The following is a 22,039-nucleotide window of genomic DNA, read 5'->3' as shown; positions in this document are numbered from 1 at the left end:
GCCAGCCCCCAGTACCCAGGTGTAATCAATCATGTACGTACCTTTATTTTAGTGCTTACCATCTAAGTTTAACGATTTAATAATAATTATCATTTATGGTTTTATCTGCCAGGCACCAAACCAGTTTCTTTATGTGCATTTTCTTTAATCTTCATAAATATGCAACAATGTGGGTTTTATCATCACCATTTGACAGGTGACGAAACGAAGGTTATCATCTAGTTAGTTAGATCCAGGTGTCAAACTTAGGTCTCTGTGGCTTCAAAATCTATGTTCTGTCTACTATACCATGCTGCCTGTCAGTTAAATGAAAGGGAGGAAATAGCAGTATTTGAAAGGTGAGGCTTTTAAGAGGTAATTAGATAGTGAGGACTGTGCCCTTGTGAATGGATTGATCCATTCATGAAGTAATAGGCATGGTTCTGATGGCCTTAAAAGGAGAGCGAGCAAGAAGGTTAGCTCTCTTGCTTAGCCCTTTCTCACCATGTGCCACCCTGGTTGTCACAGTACCCTGTAGAGAGTTCCCACCCAGGAGAAGGCCCTTACCGGATGTGTTTCCTGGATTTTGGACTTCCTAGCCTGTAAGGAATAAATTTCATTTCTTTATAAATTGCCCAGTTTCAGGCATTCTGTTATGAGCAACATAAATGGAATAATACAATAATGCAACATTATTAATTACAGCCTTCATACTGTACATAATCCTTGCAATGTTTAATAGCTTTCAGTGTAGAGGTCTTGTATACTTTGGCTGTATTTTTCTGAGTTTTCTTTTTATGTTACTATAAATGAAATTTTCCTAAAATTTTCTTTTTCTAGTTGTTTATTACTAATATATAGAATGACAACTGATTTTTGTTGTTGACCTTGTATGTTGTGACTTTGTTTAATTTACTTATTAGTTCCGGTTGTTTTTTTTCTCTTTAATTCCTTAAGATTTTCTATAGTCATGATCATGTTTTCTGCAGGTAAAAAGAATTTCACCTATTTATTTCCACACTGTGTGCATTTTATTTCTTTTCCTGTGCTTATTGCACTGGCTAGGGATTCCAGTACAATAATGAATAGAACTGGCAAGAGTAGACATTCTTGCCTGTTCTGATCTTAAGTAGAAAGTATGGAATCTTTTATCATTGAAAATGTTTGCTGTAGGTTTTCCTTTTTAAAAAACATTTAAAAAATTTTTATTATTTATTATTTGCATATTCATTATTACAAATTGTGATTTTTCTTTATGCCCTTTACCCAAAGTATCACTCCCCAAACCTCTTCTCTCCTTCCCCCCACATCTCTAGTATCCTTAGTTTTGTTCACTGTTTCTGAAAGTTCAATGTTTTATTGTAGTCCTTCCTTCCTTCCTTCCTTCCTTCCTTCCTTCCTTCCTTCCTTCCTTCCTTCCTTCCTTTCTTCCTTCCTTCCACCCACCCACCCAGTTATGAGTGAGAACATGTGGTATTTCTCTTTCCTTGTCTGGCTTATTTCACTTAACATAATTTTCTCCAGATTCATTCATGTTGGTGCAAATGGCAGAATTTCATTCTTTTTATGGCTGAGTAGTATTCCATTGTGTATATATACTGCGTTTTCCTTATCCAGTTGGCCGTCAATGGATACTTAGGATGGTTCCATATTTTGGCTGTTGTAAATAGAGCTGCAGTGAGCATAGGAGTGCAGGTATTCCTTCAACATGATGATTTCCATTCCTTTGGATATATACCCAGTAGATGTAGGGTTTTCAAATATATCTTTAATCAGATTGAGGAAGTTCCTTTCTATTCAAGTTTGCTGAAAGTTTTTATCGTGAATGGGTGTTAAATTTTTTCAAATGTTTCTTTTGCATCTATTGAAATAAACTTGTGTTCATTTTTTCTCTTATTATGATGAATTATATTGATTAATTTCCAAATGTTAAACCAACCTTGCATTCCCCAAATAAACTCCACTTGGCCATGATGTATTATCCTTTTTATATATTTTTGCATTCTTTTTAGTCTGCCTACTTCTATCCTTTTTAGAACTAGTACTCTGACCCTCAGGAAAATAATTCAATTTATATTTTGCTAAAAGCTGTCTTTGTAAAATATTGTGAAGAATATGAAGGGAGAAGTTATGATTCTGTTCTCAGAGTTCATGGTCTGATGCATTAAAAAGATGCATGATTGATTTCAATGTATGTCACAGGCATACAAACTTTGACGGTGTGGGTTGGGGGAGTAGAGGAAAAACAGGAAGGGAGGCAATGATCAGTCACTGTGTGTTGGTGTTGCCAGAATGTCTTTGTAGAAGAACTGAGATTTGCCTTCATCTTCTTCACATGGTGCAGATTTATGTTTAAGAAAACATATTTAGACTAAAGTCAGGGGCAAAAGGGGTATGTTTGTATTTAACTTCTACATCGAAAGAGAGAAAAAGAAAACTGAGAAATAAAAATGAAAATTTCTGAATCTGGAATTAGCAGATTTAGTTCCAATGTAGCTGATTTTGACTAGTTATGTCACAATGGGCAGTTCACACTATCCCTGACCAGTGGTTCTGGAGACGGAGTAGGCATGTATATTTCTGGAAAATCTTATTGAAGTTCCTTGTCTAGGCGAGAATCGCTGGATTATATAGACTAATGCTTTCCCTCTCTGAAAATCTCTGATTTTATGATTTTGTGAAATTAGTAAACTTGGTGACTAAAGACCTTATTTTCAGCTTAGGCTTAGTCATTCTTAAGTTTTATGATCTTGGGAAGTCACTTCTCTCTAGGCCTTATAATATGCATGTTTAAAATGATGGTATTGGAAAAATGACTTTCAGAAACCATTTCAGTTCTAAAAGTCTGTGATTCTAAAGTGAGCTAAATCTATTTATATTATACATATGAGTATATGTCAAACATGGCAAAGAACTTATTGTAGTGAGATAAACAATTATGGTTACATCTTTTATGGGAATGCATCTTTAAGAATCATGGAAAATGTAAACCAAGCCCCACATTGTTAAACCCATTTCTAATTTTTAATGGGAAATGTAAATTTTCTCTTGAATGTATGTTGAAATGTTAGTTTTGTGTAGTATCTGCTCTCGACTTGTAATGCAAAAGACTTCTATGTGTTTTTCTAGGATTTAGTTTTCCTTTATTATTTACAGTCTGTTATAAGAAAGCTTCAAGGGATATAGGGCATTAGAGCACCACATCTTTAACTAGCTGGGACATAATACATGATTTGAGTCCCCAATATTTTCTAACAGTAAGGTTTGTTTATTAAAGAAGCCCCATGCTGTGACTGAATCAGTCTAATAGAAGCCAAGTTTGAACTTGAACATTCAAATGTATTCCCATATATCTTGGGCATATATCATACATAATGATGTGGGGTCTAGACATCTTTCTGAGTTTGTTTATGTCTGTTATGTATTCCCCTCATTATCCATGTATGTTTGAGGGATACCCCATGGATTCAGCTAGTTTATTGCATACTTTCTATGTTTCAAGACTAACTCAGGGTTCCTAGTGGCACATATGTTCCAACTTGGAAGATTCTTTTCTCACTTTCCTGTGTAATGGTGAGGATTAAGGAAAAATAAGTTTTTAGGGAATGGTGGCATGTTTGAGAGGAGCTAACCATAATCCTTTTGGCCATGTTTCAAATACAGTTTTATAATCTTTATGTTTATTATGCCACTCTTCCTAAAATTTTTGGACAAGTTTGAGTTATAGCATCTGTTTTCTTATTTTAAAAGTCATATTGTATACCATCCGTTGTTTCAATGTCATTGTTTATAACTTTTAGGATTTAATATATGTGGGTAAAGACTTTAACTTTTAGTTATTACTAATTTTACTGTTTATGTGCATACAGTATATTTAGAATGCTAGTTAGAGTTGAATAAGTATACCTGAAGAATAAATTTTAGATATAAAAACAATACTATTTCTAGCTACTATTTCTAATTTGGAGCAAGTAATTTATGATCATTTGACTAGCAGCTTTCATTGTTGTTGCTGAAACCTCTCCCCTTAACATTTATCTTATGCAATTAGGTATCTTTGTGCATGACTCCTTAATTTTAAAGAAACTACTATTCATATTCTTTAAGACTTGCAAAGCTATTTTTTTATCAAGTAAAATAAAGAAATCAAATAACATTATACAAAATTGCAATAAATATTGAAAGAGGGTGTATTGTCATCAGAATTTATCATTATGGGTATTTTTTGAGGAGATGATATAGTACTTGCTATAAATATTCATCATGTTCTTAAATCTAGAGATATTCAGTGATTAGGTGATTTTATGCCTTTTATGTTGGAAGGAACAAAAAAAACTTTAAAAACTGGAAGCATAAACATAATTGAACCACCCACTTAAAAGAGAAATTGGAATAGATGTTTTCCAGGGGAGAACATGCTTTCTGTGTAAAAAGGGCTAGTGTAACAAGAAGTCATCTATTCTTGATTTCTTTAGACAGCTAGAGCTTTGTGCCTTGTCTAGTTTCTGTGTTTTAAGAGCTTGTTCTGTGTAGCAGAAATAATACAATAAATGGGTTTAACCACATTTGTCTCAGCTAGACAGTCTGCTTTGTCAGAGATTGCTGGTACAACATAAACAAATTATGTGTTTGTAGTGCTTTTCAATGAAAGCCTATCTAACAGAGCTGAGATTGTGTTTCAGCAGCTGTAGATTTAATCTCCTACCTGTCATTTAAAACAGGCATTTCCTGAGCCAGATAAGGACTGGTTTTAGAGGAGGAAAGTAGTCACAGCTGGACAAAGACCTATTGTTACAGGCTGATAATTTCTATGTAGATTCAGCTCCTTATTCTACCATGGAAACTACAGTCATAGTGCAATATTAAAGGAGCTAACCCAGCCTTTTTGTATTGTTAAATCAGGAATTAAAGAGAATCAAAGCTGGGCTTTGTGTCATTCATTTTGGGGAATTGTCATATGGAACTAAAAAAAAAATGTCTACAGCTTTGATCATTATGATTCTAGACCACTATGGATGTGACAATAGGACTATGGAAAATCCTTCTTAAATTTGTAGCTACACTATTTAGGAATGCAAGTTGTAACACAAACTACCCAAAGTCAAAAAGTTAAATCTATGTATTGATGCTTTACCTCACATATCATGGCTACTGTGACTATGAGTCCTGAATATTCTGGAATAGACCTAATGTTAAATATCTGTTCTGTAATATCCATGTGTACATTTCTACACTTCTTTTTCCCCCGGATCCTAATTTTCAATTAGAAAAGTACCATAGTCACTGTAGCTATTGGAGAACTGGGGAGTAGAGAATAATTGAAATATGTGTTCAATAACCTCACTTAAATAAACATCCTTTATTTTTTTTTTCATTCTTTTTATTTATTTATTTAGTTTTTAGTGGGCCTATGGGAGGTGGGGTTCCCTTTTTTTCTGTTTTACTTTCTCACCCATATATATTTATAAAGCTAAGTTGAACTTTTTCAAAATTGATGGACTTAGTTTGGAGAAAATCTCTATCTCTATGTTTGGTTAAGTTATTATAATGTTATACTGAGTACCACCTCCTAAGTCAGGAATAACTAATGGTAGGGTGCACTGATAGATTGGTCCCTCCCTTTATAATGACTTGGTTAGCAATCTAAATTCATAACTTTTTAGTTTTCAGTTTACATTTCAATTTAATGTAACCCATGAGTTCTTGGGTTTAAAAGCGAGCACATGCATCTTAATTTAATTAAAATTTTTGCAATTAAATGTTTAAAGTTTTTATAGCAATTCTATTTTGCAAAGAGCATTTTACATATATCATTTTGATCCTTGAAAAATATTTATAGTATAACACTGGGTTTCAGAGTTTACATTTGCTGAAGTGTAAGGGACAGGGTGGACATTAATTGAGTCAAAATTGTGCATTTAATAGACAGTACTAACTAAAAAAAAAAAGCCCACAGTATTCTTGCTTGCTTGCATCCTCCCTCTCTTTCCTTTCTTTAGTTTTCCTCTCATTTTCATCTCCTCTCCCCTCCCCTCCTCTCTCTTCTTCCCTTTCCTTAGCATCTCGTGTTAGGACTAACCTGTGTAGTACTACCTTTTGTTTTTTTGATAATACAGAAGATTAGTTAAGATTTTATATTGTGCCTGCCTTTAAATCTAAGACATAGAATGCTTGTCTTTCTTCTTTATTTGCCCACCATTAAGAATTGCCATCGAGGGCAATGCAATTTGTTTTTGATGGACTAAAGTAAAAAATAATATATTAAAATAGAGGATAAAGGAATCTTAGAATTTCTTAGTAGGATTTCTTAGTTTAAGAATATGTGGAAAGTTTAGCATATTCATATTTCATTTTGAATTTTGTTTATTTTTTCCTCTTTATCTGAGTAAATTAACATCTTTCCATTTCCCTTTGGGCTTGAATATCTGTTCATTTTTAGCTGTGATCTCATTGAGTTACCGAATTATTGATTGCATTGAGTTATTGCTAATCAGTCCTAAACAATGCTATTGGCCTATTGTTCCTTAAAATAGCAGGAATATCATGAGAAGTGAATTACTGCAGCATCTAACTCTATATTGTGAATTCTAATTTCATTTGGCAAATACAACATTAGTCTCAGCTACTTATGAAAAAAAGCAAAAGAAGTTTTATTTAACCAGTGTTTGAGCCAGTTTGTAAATATTACATTTTCTACTTTTGTGATTTTTATTAACAGTTGATATTTTCTGCCTTAGAAAAGTTGGTAGGCAACAAATTACTTTAAATATTCCTATTCTTTCAACACAGGGACTGAAATAAGAATTTACATTTTTAGTTTCCATCAATAAGCTTCTCTGCTGCCTAAAATTTTATTAGAAGACAGAATATTTTGGGAAAAGACTTTTAGTGATATAGCAATATCTAATTAGATTTTGATTTCTTATATTCTTTTCCCCTAGGGGCATTAAAGAATACGAGTGTTTAAAAATGATGTGCTTCTCTCTCATGTGAAATCACTGGACAGATCATGTTTTAGTCAGTTAATCGATCAATCAATCAATCAATCAATCAATCAATCAGGTATTTACTTTTTGCCTGGCATATTTGGATGCACTGTCCTAGCAGCATATTAAAATTCTATCTGCAAGATGTTTTACTTCTACTTGAGCAGGGAGGATATGTGAGATGGAAATAGGCCACCATTGTCCCCATTTTTGGACTATTGAGGTAGTTTCTGTACTGGTCTCTTCACTTTCATTCTTGCCCTAATATATAATGAGTTTTCCTCATAGCAATGAGCGTGATCTGTATAAACCTAAATTTGGTCTCATGCACTACTCTCCTAAAACTCTGAAGTGACATTCCATCACACTCAGAATAAAATTCAAATTCCTTACTGGGCTCTACAAGGCCCCAAATGACCTGATATATACCTTTCTAATCTTTCCCTACCATTGTCTCTGTTCATTCTGCTCTGGCCTCACCCAGATATTGCTGCCTCAGGGCCTTTGCACTCACATGCTTTTCTCTCAGCTACTCCCATGTAAAATTTCCTTAGGTCATTCAACCCTGTGCTATCTTTTCTCCTCAGAAAAACCTTCCTTGACTGTCTCTCTCCAAAATAGTCCTCTCTACTACCTACCTACTACCTTTAAGTTTCCGCCTTCCACCCCTCACACTCTATCTCATTATCTTACTTTATTTTTGTTCATAGTACCTTTTGTCAACTGGCATTGATTGCATTTATATATATTTGTTCATGTGTGTGTATGTATACACACATATATTCATACACATACATATAAGCATTCATTTGCATGTTGTCTGTCTTCCCTAGGAGATGATGGTAGGGAATATTGTCTACTGCTATGTCCCCAGTGCCTAGAATAGTGTCAAATATTAAAATAAACATTTAATGAATGAATTAATGTGTCCACATGGGAATAATTAAATAATTGATCACAGTGTATGCAATGCAAATTTTGACAGAGGGAAAGAAATTTATGTTTGGGGAATTTTCACAGAGGAGTTGAATTTTTTTGAAGGGTAGGTAAGGTTTGGGAAGGCAAAGAGGAGAGGAAAGATCATTCTGTATGGTAAGTAAGAAAAGTGGCATGAAAAAATACTTAGAAGCTATTGAAAGCAAGAGGAGAAAGATCTTGGTAAGGAATAGGAGGGAAAGAGGCTTGAGGACGTTAAAAACATCTTGTGGAGGAACTTCACTGGCAGGTAGGCTAGAGAGTTTGGATGTTACCTTTTTAGTAGGGACTTTTAAAATTGTATCTAAGTTATTTAATGTGAAGACAGAACTAAATAAAAGTATAAAAATAAAGGAAATTGTTGTTTTAAAATCAATGTATTAGCTTATCCTTATAATTATCTTCAGTATTGACTTACTTGTTCATTGAGTAGGGGTAGCAGGTGTAGGAGTGCGTGTGTGTGCATGAGATAGTGTGTGTATATGTGTTTGTTTAATGTGTGTGCTGGGGGTGGGGCAGTGGTTGCAGGTTATGCTCCAAAATGACATTACAGTGCATGCCACTCATTAGTTTTTTTGCTCTAAAAAGACTAGAGTGTGATAAAGATTGAAAACCTGAAGGCTGTTTGACTTGTGGAAATAGTTGTTGTTTATGCCTTTACTCAGCACCTGTTTTTTATAAGGATTCACCTTACTCTACCTCTCTGCTTCCCCCCCAGCCCACCCCACCATCATATCTATAGGCACTATTTCTCACTGATACTTCCAGGGAGGGTAAACTTGCCATGGCTGAGCCCCAACTGTCAATAGCTTAGACATCGTAATTATGTTCTGTTCAAAGTTCCCACAGTATGTTTCTCAGGCCTTCTTGCTTAAGGTATAACTGCTTTTGTTCTTCTTGGTAGCTGATGCTTAAATGTTTTTCTGTTATTCATTCTATATTGCATAATCAACCACTATAATAACAAACATTTTTATTATTATTTTGGAAAATTGTATTTCTGGCTCATCTGGTGAGAACATATTAGCATTTCTGTCGGTATGGATTATAATTGATGATGAAGAAATTAGTAAAGAATCTTAGAGGCATCTCAAAATTATACTACAGAGAAATTTCAACAGATGTAATGGCCATTAAAAAAATCTTGCAATAAATGAATAAAGTCAATTTTTGTATTTTCTTACCAACTAGTGAACTTCAAATTTAGACCATGGCATGGCCAAAAGAAAAGATCACTATGATGAAATATGTTTGGAGCAGATTTATATTCCCCTTGCCTTGATCTAAGGATTTTAAGTGATGAAAGGACTTTGAATTGGTTCAGCAGATTAAAAAATCATCAGAATTGTTGTAGCTTAGTTTTTAAATAACAGAATAAAATTTCTTTAATGCATTTATGTAACAAATATTTATTGAGACCCTGGACAAGGTCTTTTACTGAGCCCTGGAGAGATACAGAGTCCCTGCCTTTAAGTGCTTGTGCATAATTTTAACAAGACCTGTAGTTTAAAATGTAAACCTGAATTTCTGGATGAGGAATTTAATAATTGAACTCTGGTCATTGCTAACAGAATAAGCTTGTGTAAAATACTTCAAGGGGTAAAAGCCAGATTGCCTTCATTACAGGTCAAAAGTTTATGAAAGGTTCGTATCTGGATTTGGTTGTTACAAAGAAAGGAATGCTACATTCTTTGCAAATGTTACCATATTTATATGGCATTTATACAAAATTTGAAAAAAAGTTAATTTTCGTTTGATAAGACACTTTGATCATTGTGTATTTAATGGGATTTCCATTTAAGAACAACAAGTATTAGTCTCTAATGTTTCATATGTCTCTGGAAATTAGACAGGGTGGAATAAGAAGCATTCATCTTCACTAGTCTTTGGAAATATCTGAAGTAATTGACTATCTTAGTCTTCTGTGATGGCCTGGTTGACCCCTAACTGTGACTATTTGCATAATAGTCAACTCTTCACTTCTGTAGTGATAACTGTTTGTATCTGATTAAAATTAAGACTGTTTTAGTTCTCTTGACTTTTCCAGAAGTTGCAAAAATTGAGATTTGCTGTTCTGCTTTAACCAAACAAATGCACACATGGGGATAACAATATGCTGAGTTTATGCAGATTTTACAGCACGAATCTGAATAAAATGCCCACTAATAGATCCTTAAGGAGTAATAAACACACATGAATTTTCCTTAGTTGCACTTTAAAGTGATTTTAACATACTACTAGACCTTAACAATAATATTTAATTGACAAGATTATGCATTTGTATGGATTGAAAAGGTGGTAGATATCTAATTCCAAATGAGCCATAAATTATACTTTTGCATAACATGTTTTATTAATTTCTTTATAGCCAGGATATTCTATTTCCCTCCTGGTGAGAGTTTCTTAAAACATAGTAAGGTAATTTAAACACATTTAATTAACATCTATCATCCATTTTATAAAGTAATCTGACTATGTCCTCATAAATACTCTCAAAATTTTTCTGCGGTATAGATCATAGGAAGACTATGGAATGACACCTAATGGAATTTTTGCTATAACTTACTTTTCTTTTTAAGCAAATCTTTCCTTTCTCTGTTGACCTTATTTCAAAGTAAGCTGACAAACTGGATGATTTATACTGTTATGTTAGTGGAAATAAACCCAACACTACTACCTGCTAAACAAAGCTATGGACGTCTCTAAGGCATTTTATTTCCCTAGTTTCTAGCTCAGTATCAGGCACATAGTGATAGGTGCTCAATAAATGACTGTTGAAGAACTGAATTAAGACAGGAACTTCTGCCTTCTCTTATGGAGTAACATGTTTCGCAGGAGTCTAAGTGGTCATTGTATATTTGTTGAGCTCTTCATTTCATGTAATAAGAGGACAAATAGTAAGAGATACTAGGAATTAAAATTATATTAGTGCTAAATCTATGTTTTTTGCTTTGAAAATTCAGTATTTAAACAGAAGATGTACAAATGAATGAGAGATAAATTAATGACATTAGACTATTGATGATCCTGGCAGATTAATAAGATACTTGCCCATTTAAAAAAATGCAAATAAAGCAAGTGTGTACAGTATGCTGAGAATATTTTTTTAAAAAGGTGTTAACACAAGGGACAGGATTGGCTCTTTCAGGGCCATTAACATATCTCTCTGAATAGATACCTAAAGAAGATTTTTAAAACATGTTCCCTTGACCTGATAGAATTATTGTGCTTTTACTTTCAAAGATCATTTCTCTCCTGTGAAACCAAGGAAGGGAGCTGGAAAGTGCTAGACTGAGAAGTAGATTTTAAACAGCTATCTGAAAGACCAACCCAGCAGATAGAATTGCTTTGTTTGCATGTTTTACTTTTAGTGGTGGGAGTGGGGACATATGAAGCTAATGACAAGATGTGTCTTTTCCATTTCTTCTGTGAATATTTTAGATATTTTGTGAAGCATATTTAATAGTCTAAATTAGTAAAAAGAAGTAAACTACTAGAACTGTTTTCTCACTTTTCTTAAGTTAACTTTTTATTGTAGTGTAATGTACATACAGAAAAGTGTACATATAAATGTAAAATCAGCACTTCATTAATGTTCTAACTAAAGCATATGATTTTGAAAGACCAAAGCCTGAGTTTTTAAAGGTGAGTTTTAAATTATAATGTCTTGAGTTCTACTTTTTCAGGAGTTTGCTTGGCTCTTTAGTGAGAATTTTGAAGAGTGCTAGCAGAAGTACACAAAATCCTAGGAAAACATTGCATTGTATTAAAGATGAATGTTAACAACAGTAGCAAAGTATTTTGTATATTATCCTGTTGGGACCTGAAAAAAGAGAGAGGAGAGGAGAGAGAGGAAAGAGGAGAGAAGGGAAAGAGGAGAGGGGAAAGGAGAGATGGAGAGGAGAGAGGGAGCGAGTGAAAATCCTGCCAAAAACAAATAAAAACCGAGTGAAAATCCTGCCAAAAACAAATAAAAACAAATAAAGCAGGATCCTCTTCTCGATGTAGTTACGTTATTTGTACAATTTGATACAAATTGGATGTTAGTGGAAAACATCTGGGAAGACAGGACTCTGTTCTCAAATGCTCTAGAAAACATGCGTCCTAGACTTGCTCTTGATGGAATTTCAGTTTGATTGTTTTGCTGTTGTAGCTAGCTAGATACTTTCGAAGCAAGATTTGCTTTATTTCATTAGCTGTAGCAGCCAGAGATTTGCAAAATAAGACAAATGAAAAGCAAACAAGATTATATCAGGATGTATTTAAAAGTCATTCTTAAGTTCTGTTCTGAAATGAGAACTATTACAGCTCAAAACCTTTTGCAGTTGCATTGACATTACTACCCTATGGAAATTGGTCCCAGATAATTGGTTCTTAACCATTGATCAGTTAATACAAAATGCCTACTATGTTCTTAGCCCTGTGATAAGAGCAATAGGACGTACAGAAATACAAACGGCACAGGCCAGTCAGGACACTCAATTTATTTGGGAGAGATGATCAGTGAATTGAAGCAGTTAGTGAATACCAGGTAGGCAGTGTGTAATTTAAGGCTCCTTTGTGTACTTCAGACTATGGTCAACCAAGAGAAGTTCAATATGTTGACTACTGCATTGTGGTTTCTAAGGAAAGGCAAAACAGAGCCAACATTTTAGACAAAGTTTAACAACAACAAAAGGTTTGAAACAAAGGGTTTCTGCTAAGGTATGAATTTATCCTATCAAATGAGACTCTTTTCTTCCTAATGCTCTGGAATTAACTGAGGTCCATGTACTAGAAGATACCTTCCTGACCTTGAAGGCTTTTAATGTAAGGTTTCTGGGGCCTTATTTCTTTTGCTTTGGAAGCTGCAGCTTTTATAGTGGTAGCACTTTATGCAAATAACTCAGCTATTCTTTGCAATAAAGAATATGGCCATTAAAGAAATTGATACCCCCTCCCCTGTTTCTGTCTGTCTGCACCTCTCTTTCTCAATTGCTTTCTTGATCTCTGTATTTTCTATCTGTCTTTCCCTCCCTCTCTGTCATGATGTACACACATTGGAAACATTCCTTTTGACAGTTTAAAGGAGCTTTCTCCAATCAAACCACATGAGGAATGATTTTCTAGAAATAAAGCATTAAAAAGGTCCCCACTTCCTCACTGTCTTTAACTCAGTAATAGACATTATTGTACATTATTTTCGATACAAATACTTATTGCCCATCACTAAAAAAGTTCAATAATCTTCATGAAAGAGAAAATGAACCCCCTTGAGTGTCACTCTGTTTGCATATTAGCGTGTAGCCAGGTCTCTGCCAAGTTGCTCTCTGACTGACTGCTGCAGATGCTCTTTCTCAAGTATTCTGAGTCATATCTTTAGTACATGTCTTCAGGGACAAACAATAGCACCTGTTCCTCACAAGATATCAGGCCAGTTAGCCCATTCATGTATCTTTAATGAAGCTCTGGGGCAGATGGCGAAAAATGGCATCATCAACAACTTAGCACAGAGAAAACAAAGGGGATAAGTGTTGATGCAACAATGCAGTTTTATGGATTGGAAGAGACAGAATCTAAGTGTTTCACACACATCTGCTGCTGTCTTGATTCTCTGAAAGATGTGAGGAACACCTCAGCAATTAAAATTTCTGGGCATGTAGACTCCTTGATCAAGAATGTGTTCTCTAGTTCCAAAAGGGAAATGCTTTGGTCAAGGACTGTGGAAATTTAGAATTAATGGACAGTTGTGCTTTGGAGTAAATAGTTTATTCCTTTTATGATGCACTAAGCTTCACCCACGATGAGGTTCCTGGTTTCTTGTTAGTCATTCAAGTTACATACTCAGCCAGTTTAGTGCTTACTGCCAAAGCAATAAAATAATGCAGTTTTCATGCTTGGACATATATTTTGGCTACATCAAGTTTTACTCATTGTTTTAACAAAATCAATTTTACCTCTTTATCCACAGGATAATTAAAGAATCTTTGAATTTAGGCTTAGGGAATGTTATACTTTCAAGAAAAAAAGATGCTGTTTGAAATTTTGACAACTTCTTAGAAAAGACATGTGGAGACTGGTCTCTTTTTGATGGAATGAGGGGAATTCTATTATTTTTTATTCTTTAGTTAAATTTTTTAGGAGTTGCTGTTTCCAATGTAACTGCCTTTCCTGGCATGTCACCAAATGGAAAATTAGGATGATGGGAAGAGAGAGGTAAGGTGGAATTATGTTCTTCAGAGCAGGGTAGAGGTTTTCTGTATCCTCAAAATTCCTTATCTGCCCTGAGCATTGACACTCCCTGCAGTGACCTTAATTCACAACTTCCATAAGAGAAAAATATTTTGGATGCTTATGTGATCACGTGTGGCTACCCAGCCCTCATTTTTTTGTCTTTCCCCCTTACTTTGCTCTTGCTTTCCATTTCTGTCCCACATTCAACCAATAGTTTTCTAATAAGTACAATAGAGGGAAAGTTATAAAAGGGGAAAATTGTTGCTTTAATTCATTCTCTCCATTTGTATCACTTGCATTGGTCATACTGGTGAGCATTCTATAGACAATGGTAGTTGGAAGTGTTCTTAGACTCTCATTATCCATGCTAATTTTTGAGACATAATTCCTTTAACACCCTGGGGTAATCTGAATAAGATTGTTGGATTGTATCAGAGTCAATACCCTGGTTGTGATATTGTATTATAGTTTTGCAAGATGTTGCCACTGGGGGAAACTGGGTAAAGGGAGCATGTGATCTCTCTATATTGTTTATTACAATTACATGTAAACATACAATTATATTTGTAAAACTGTCAGTCAGATAATTATCACAAAGAATTGTATTCCTTATCTCATTGAGATCTGTTTATCAAAAGATGACTTCATGCTTAATATAATATGGTACTTAAAAGTACAAACTTTAGCCCTGACATATCTGAACTTGAATTCTGACTCTACCGCCTTTTAATTGATGAAGTTACTTAACCTCTCTTGGCTTTGTCTTTCTCATTAAATGAATAAGGATAATAACAATAAGCACCTGATAGAGTTTTGAGGATTAAATGAGATAGAACATGTAAATCACTTTTCCAGTGCTTGAGATATAGAAAGCACTGAAAAATAGTAGCTGCTGTGGTCATTGTTATTATCATCATCATCGCTATTATTACTTCTGTAATTATAGAGCTAAAAGAGGAGCTGTCCATCATCTCTCAGCCTAGATTCTAACTAGGTATTCTGGCTTGTCTTTAACAAATGACACTTTAAATTTTCACATCATTGCTTTACTTAAAATAAGCTAAGGGCAATTTTATCATTTGGAACTAAATGATCATTGTTATTGAATGTATTGTAATGAATTATTGAAATTAATAACAGTGGATATTGAGATCAGGTGTGTACTGGGTAAAGATAAGAGAGAGGAAGGAAGAAAAGATATTATTTAAAATTGAACAACATTTATAGTACCCAAACTCTACAATACACCTCTGAACCAAAATAATTTTCAGCTGGAGACCTCCAGGCTTTCTCTCCTTAAACAGTGTACACAAGTGACTTCTCTCTTTTCTATCACTGAAGTCCATGTGATGTAATGGAAAAAGCATTAGACAGGATGATTAGCAGTTCTGGACTCTAGACCCAGCTCTGTCATAGGCAGTGTAACCTTAGGCTCAGGTCTTTTACTTTCTCTAGCTACCTGTTTCCCTATGTGTGAATTGTGAAGGTTGGATTAGATTAATGATTTTCTTTTATTTTTTTTTTTTTGTCCTTTTCGTGACCGGCACTCAGCCAGTGAGTGCACCGGCCAGTCCTATAGAGGATCCGAACCCGCGGCGGGAGCATCACAGCGCTCCCAGCGCTGCACTCTACCAAGTGCGCCACGGGCTCAGCCCTAGATTAGTGATTTTCAAAGAACGATCCCTGTATCAGCAGGACCAACTTCACCTGGGAACTTGTTAGAAATACATTCTCTGGCCCCACTTCAAATCTACTGATTTAAAGACTCGCTGGGGCGGCCAAACAATCTGTTTTTTAACAAGCTCTCTGGTTGACTCTGATGCACTCTAAAGATTGAGAATCACATCTCTGGATTAAATTTTAGTCTGAAATTTAGATTGTTGGATCCAATGCCAGAGTTTCTGACTAAGTAGGTATGGGGTAGAACCTGAGGATATGTTTTTTTAAAAAGTTCCCAGATGTTGCTGATGCTGCTGGTGAGGCACCACACTTTGGGAACTACTGGGCTAGATCATCTCTAAGCTCTATTCCAACTCTGAGTCTATCATTACTATTGCTTTCACAATGTCTTCCATCTTTTTCCTTATTTATTTGTATCTCAACTTACTGAAACAGTCTCTGGGCTAATAGTTAGCATTTAAAGTTTTTAACATATTCTTCGTGGTAGAGTGTGAAGGACAGAGAGGAACTTCCCTAAATTCTTATAGTTTATGTTAATATAAATAACCTATAGGTCTTCCTATTAAAAATGACCCTAGACAGCTTAATTATTTCATGAATATGGACAGTTACAAAGGAAATATCATTAGACATCAAGATTTAAGAAATAAGGTCTGGTCCCTAATTGCCATTGACCCGCTTATGATGTCTCATGATCTGAAGAACTTGGATGACATATATAAAAATAAAATATTTTTATTCTAAAATGCTGTTTAATGAATAAGACTAAAGACCCCAAATTACATCTTCAAATGACCCTTGTAATCCTACCTCTTTTTTTTTTTTTCATGGTTTTCTAGATACTTGGGATGGGATAATGCTCTTAATGCTCTGTGAGGCATGGTGTCTGCTAAGAACATGACAAGCCTCTGCCTGCCAAACTGAATTATTTAGTTGGCTCATGTTTTCTTTCTTGAAGTAGAGTTATGGGTAAGATCCACTGTTTCTTGTTTATCAGTAATTTGATTATTTTCTAGTACTGAATATGCAAACTATATAAGAAAAGAACAAGGGTCTAACATTTACTGTGATATTATATTAACTAACTGTTATGTCAGGCACTGTGTCATAAGCTTTTCTTTTATTGTCTATTTAATCCTTACAATAACCATGTAAGGTAGTGTAATTAACTTCAGTTTTTACATGAGAAAATAGACTCAGAAAGGTTAAGTAACTGTTCAAGATCACACAGCCAAGGAAATAGCAGTATGTAGATTTGAGCTCCGATTTGTTTGCCAACAAAGCCTTTGTGCCCAACATAGTAAGTTCATAATAAATATGTGTTGAATGAATGAATAAAGGAATAACTAATATCACACTATCTCCTTAATGGTGACTTTTAAACAATCTTAGAGTTATAAAGTTGGAGAGGCTCTAGTCAGGTTTTTAGTTATTTATGTACTTTAAACCATCTCTAACATTTGGGGGTATACACCCTGTACTAGACCACATCTGGGGAAAAGGCATGCTCTGCCTCTATAATCAGAGTGATTGTGGAATAACTTATTATTAGGTAATTCTTCTTTGCATACAACTTCCCTAAAATCTTTTTCTTTTGAGCCTTGCTGAACCTTCTGGAGCTACTCAGTCTTAATCTTATTCTGTTCCTACATATCATTCCTTCAAATATTTGAAGACAATGTTATGTCTTCTCTCTCCTAAATTAAATATTCCCAATTTCTTCAGCTATTCTCACGTTCTCTAACAGGTAATAGCAACTTAATAAATGTTTGTTAAATGAAAGAAGGAAAGAATAGATAAATATGATACCAGACTCCTTACTTTCTGTGTTCCTTCTTTAGTGGGTGAAACAACTGTGCTGTATTCTAGGTATGTGCTAGGGCCATGTTTTTAGAGGAAAATTAAATAATTTCCTTTGTTACATTCTTGCACTGAACAATAGTCACACACACAAAATACTGTGTTTTATTTTCTGGCATAAAAAATGCCCTCATATTTGATATCTCAGGTTTACATCAGATTGCAGCAAGCTGAGGTTGAACAACAAACCCAGTGCTATTCTTCAGGGTTAAAGGCAAGACCTGGACACTAGGGGATCAGCTCCAATTTAAGCAGGCTAAGTTTGTACTCTAATGTACAGAACTTGGGCTTACCTCAGCTAAAATGGAAGAAATAGCTGCTCAAAGCTAGTTTCTTTCACGCCCCACTGCCGAGGTAGTAATTGCACAAAGACCTTTTTATTATAAGTTGATTTTCCTGAGAAATGAATTCAGAAAAATACTGTAAAGTGTTTATTTTTTGCTTGCCCTTTATTAACCCACATCTGAGGGCTTTCCCTAGAGAAAAACTGTTGGTAAATGAAACCTCTTAGACCCACACAGAAGCATTTTTGCACTGTGTCCCTGGATATGAAGGGAACAGGGACAGGACAAGGCAAGTTGGTGCTATTTAAACAGGGTCATCAGCAGTATATGAAATTTTGCCTAAGGAGAAGATTTAGGGATTTAAACAGGGAAAGGTTTGGGTTTGGTAGAATTGCTGGTAAAGGATTGTATCTTAAATAGGATAAAATACAGCCCTTTTTATGCTAGTGAAAAGGCCCAAAGACCCTGTTTGAACTTAAAGATAATTTCTTCTGGTACATCTTAGTTTTGATCTTTAAATAATAAAAGTCCTGTAGTTCAACCTGTAAAATCGTGCCCTAAAAACCATGACAAAACCTTCCTGTCATGCTATCCTGGAATCAGGGCAGCATGCATAGAGTAAAAAAGGGAGCTAGGAAATTAAAATGTAATTTTCGCAAGCATGATTCTGTCACAGCTCTTATTTTCTTTATATGGAATACAAATACTGATATAGAGTGAAGATTTTCTATTTTGCATTTTTGTGCTCTTTGATACATTTATTGAGGCCAAATGAAATTTGATATAGTAGGATTTATTATGAAATGTTCTCTGAATACAACTCCATAATTACTGTGCTACATGGTAGTGCATAAAGCTGTAAAACTGCTTAGCCAGACAAGCAATTTATATGTTACATCGAGGTGTGTATGGCAAAGAATATTAGTTTAATTGGGAGCCAAGATGTAGTAGCCTTAAATCTGAAGAGCTATATGCTTAACATAATGCAGTGAGGCTTTGAAATAAGATACCTAAACTGGAGAGATACAGCTTGTAGAATATATAACAATTAGACATTATTTTCTGACCAAGGATACTAAATAATATTTTCAAAATAAAGCACAGAATGCAAAGCAGGTGAAAGGGCAAAACCTTTCAACGTTGTATAGCGTAAGAAAAGAAGCAAACTTGTTTCTTCCAGTTCTTTGTTTAGAAGACAGAAAGAGAGAAAATAAAAGGGAAAAGTCAAGAGAAAAGAAAACCGTTAACTACAGTTTGGTGGAAGTAGGGGTGAGGCAAATTCACAATGAAATTATGTTTGTTATGCTAATGGCATCTATGAAAAGGGATGTGGTGGATTTTGCCTAAATTTACTCAGATTGTAGATTTGGAATGAGATTAGAGGTAGGTGGCCGTGTGGGTACCAGCACACCACCAGGAGTGAAAAACAAGTACTTCTTGGCATACATTTGCTCTCTGTCTGATCATAGGCTCTCTTCTGTTTAGCAGGTTCAGGGTCACATGCCTCCGCTCATGATCCCAATTTTTCCACATGACCAGCGGACCCTGGCAGCAGCTGCTGCTGCCCAACAGGGATTCCTCTTTCCCCCTGGAATAACATACAAACCAGGTAAGTAGAGAGGGATTTAACATTCTTTTGGAAATGCTCAGATCCACATGTTTTTGCTTAGTAGTCACAACAAACACAGGAGTATAGAAGGGAACTATGAATAACAAGATCATAAAAGCTTATTTTAAAGTAAAGTTAGAACTAAGAAGGGGGGCATTGTAATAAACTAATTGGTTGTTAAAAACTTTTACTTTCTCTTCTTCCACTTGAGTTTGTTCTGAATTCACAGATAAGATGCTGCTTATACGGGAGATTATAAAATTTTTTTCAGCTCTCTTTCCTACCTTTTCTTTATGTAAAGGTATTGTTTTTGATTGAATATTTTTTTCTCCTCCTGAGAGCTTTTATCCTCTGGGAAAGGGGTCACATACCATATAAAATATTGTTATTGTTTGTTGTTGGATTTCTCTTGGAGAAAAAGTTAAAACTGGACTGATTTAATTAATTTACCACTAGGAGTGGTACCTATTTTTACCAATAGGTAAAAATTCTTTTTGATTTTAGTCTAAATAACGAAACATTCAGCAATATTTTTTATTCATCTTTGAACCTCAAAAAACAGGTCACATAACCTTACACTGAAATATGTTTGGGGATGATTTACCAAATGTTACGATTTTTCTTTATTCCTCTGAGTTAACTGGACTCCTGGGGAATTCAATTAGAGGCATAATGGTTTGAAGCTTCTTTCAGAGCCTCCTTGTAAACAGGGCTTTAAATGTTTAAAGATATGTTGCCAAAGGAATCCAATGTAATAAGATAGTCAAGTAAATAAAAGTCAACCTTAATTTCATTTGTGCATTCTTTGTAAGTGACCTCAGCTCAGAAGTAGTGACCTTGTTCTACTCATTAATAATTTCTGTGTCAAGTTCTTTTTAACATATTAACCTGATTATATTAACCACCGAATCTGAGTGTAACAAATCTGAGTGCAGCAGTTTCTGTGTGTATGTGGTTTATAACGTGAACAAAGGCATTTTAATATGCTTAAAGCAATAATAAAATATAAATCACTTTACTAAACTCTGGGTAAGAAAGCTTACTAAATAGTGTAAAAACAAACCGAGTGGGTTTTTAATTACTCTTGCCATAGATTATTCTTTTGCATTTGGTAGAGAACTCCCTTCCTTGTAAGAAAAGGTAGGATGTCTATGACAAAACTCAAATGTTCAAGGGATAGAGATGTTGAAGGCTGATTGAAAAACTCCTCAGATATAAATGAGTCAAACACAGTATTACCAAAACGTTTTTGAATACCTTAGTGAAAGAAAGTTATGTCATTCAAATTGTTAAAAATTCATTTTTTAGAGCACAATTTTTAGAGAAATTTATATTCCCTATGAAATTGGCATCTGTATTAAGAACAGGAGTATATTTTGTCAGAGAATATGTTTTTGTCAGTGCAGTGGTTCAGTCCTTCTCTGATCTCTATAAGTCGTTCTGAACTATTTCTTCATTTCAGCTTCCTTTGGAACATTGATGTAAACTAAATTCACTGTTTTATCCTGACACTGAGTTGCTACCATGTACTGGTCCTAAAAACATTTTAAGTGGACTGTATGTGAAAACTCTGCATTTCTTTCAGTGTTTTTAAAAGTTGAAATTTTCAACATTTGAAATCAGGTATAGGCCTTATTTTCTGTTAGGTGATGATGTCTTTTAACTATGTTTCTTATCTAATTTTGTTAAAATAATAATGTCATTTTTCATGCGGGAAGATAATGTTATATATTAAATGAATTTAGACCATTTAAAAAAAAAAAGTATTCCCAAATAGCATTAATGAGGTTGTAGCACGTAACTGAGAATAATATAGAGACTGGGACAATATTGAGCAGCAATTAGTTACCTCCATTGAACAAATTGTAGTCTTGGAGTAGTATCCTGGGGTAGCAAAGCTATATTGGATTATGTTGACTAAATCCTGTTGGATAAGGCAGGACAATGGATTTGATTATGCTAATTACCCTGATTTGATCATCACACATCATATACATGCACTGATATTTAACTCTGTACCCCACAAATATGCATAATCAATATGTTTCAATAAAAAAATACAAAATTTAAAAAAAATTTAAATATTTAAAAAATATATTAATTGCTATATTAAAAATAAAAGATTTTTTTCTGGGACCCCTAAGTTATGACAGAGAATTTAATTAACCAGAACTCTAGATTCTTTAATATTTTGGCTAGCGTAAGCTTTATTGCATATAAAAATTATGTTTTAAATGGATTAAAATGATATGTTCTTACACTATTAGAGAAATTACATATGTAGGAGGCTTAATTGATGTAGTGTTTTTGTCATTCACATGAATTGGGGAAGGAGACTACTATTGGACTGGAGTCTGGACAAACAAAACTTTTTTCCCCAAGCTGAGTTAATGATAACTTCACTTGAAATGTAAGCATAACAATGACTAAATTTTTAGAAGAAAGTAGCTTTG

The 22,039-nt window shown here is 34.4% G+C and overlaps 1 protein-coding gene across 16 annotated transcripts in view; it reads left to right on the top strand.

Moving 5' to 3' along the window:
- The window catches only part of SOX6 (SRY-box transcription factor 6), a 638,471-nt gene that overhangs the window by 478,348 nt on the left and 138,084 nt on the right, over positions 1 to 22,039 (top strand). For 10 of the 16 annotated variants that reach the window (XM_063092518.1, XM_063092517.1, XM_063092516.1 and 7 more), the window contains one exon: positions 19,463 to 19,586. In XM_063092518.1, the coding sequence (XP_062948588.1) occupies positions 19,463 to 19,586 (124 nt within the window). The remainder of the gene's footprint in view (positions 1 to 19,462; positions 19,587 to 22,039) is intronic. The other 6 variants (XM_063092529.1, XM_063092530.1, XM_063092527.1 and 3 more) reach the window with 1 other exon arrangement.

This window comes from Cynocephalus volans, chromosome 4 (genome assembly GCF_027409185.1).
Source record: "Cynocephalus volans isolate mCynVol1 chromosome 4, mCynVol1.pri, whole genome shotgun sequence".
NCBI classification, from domain to species: Eukaryota; Metazoa; Chordata; class Mammalia; order Dermoptera; family Cynocephalidae; genus Cynocephalus; species Cynocephalus volans.
Note: the sequence above shows the minus strand (reverse complement) of the source record. Positions and strands in the feature narration are given on the sequence as shown.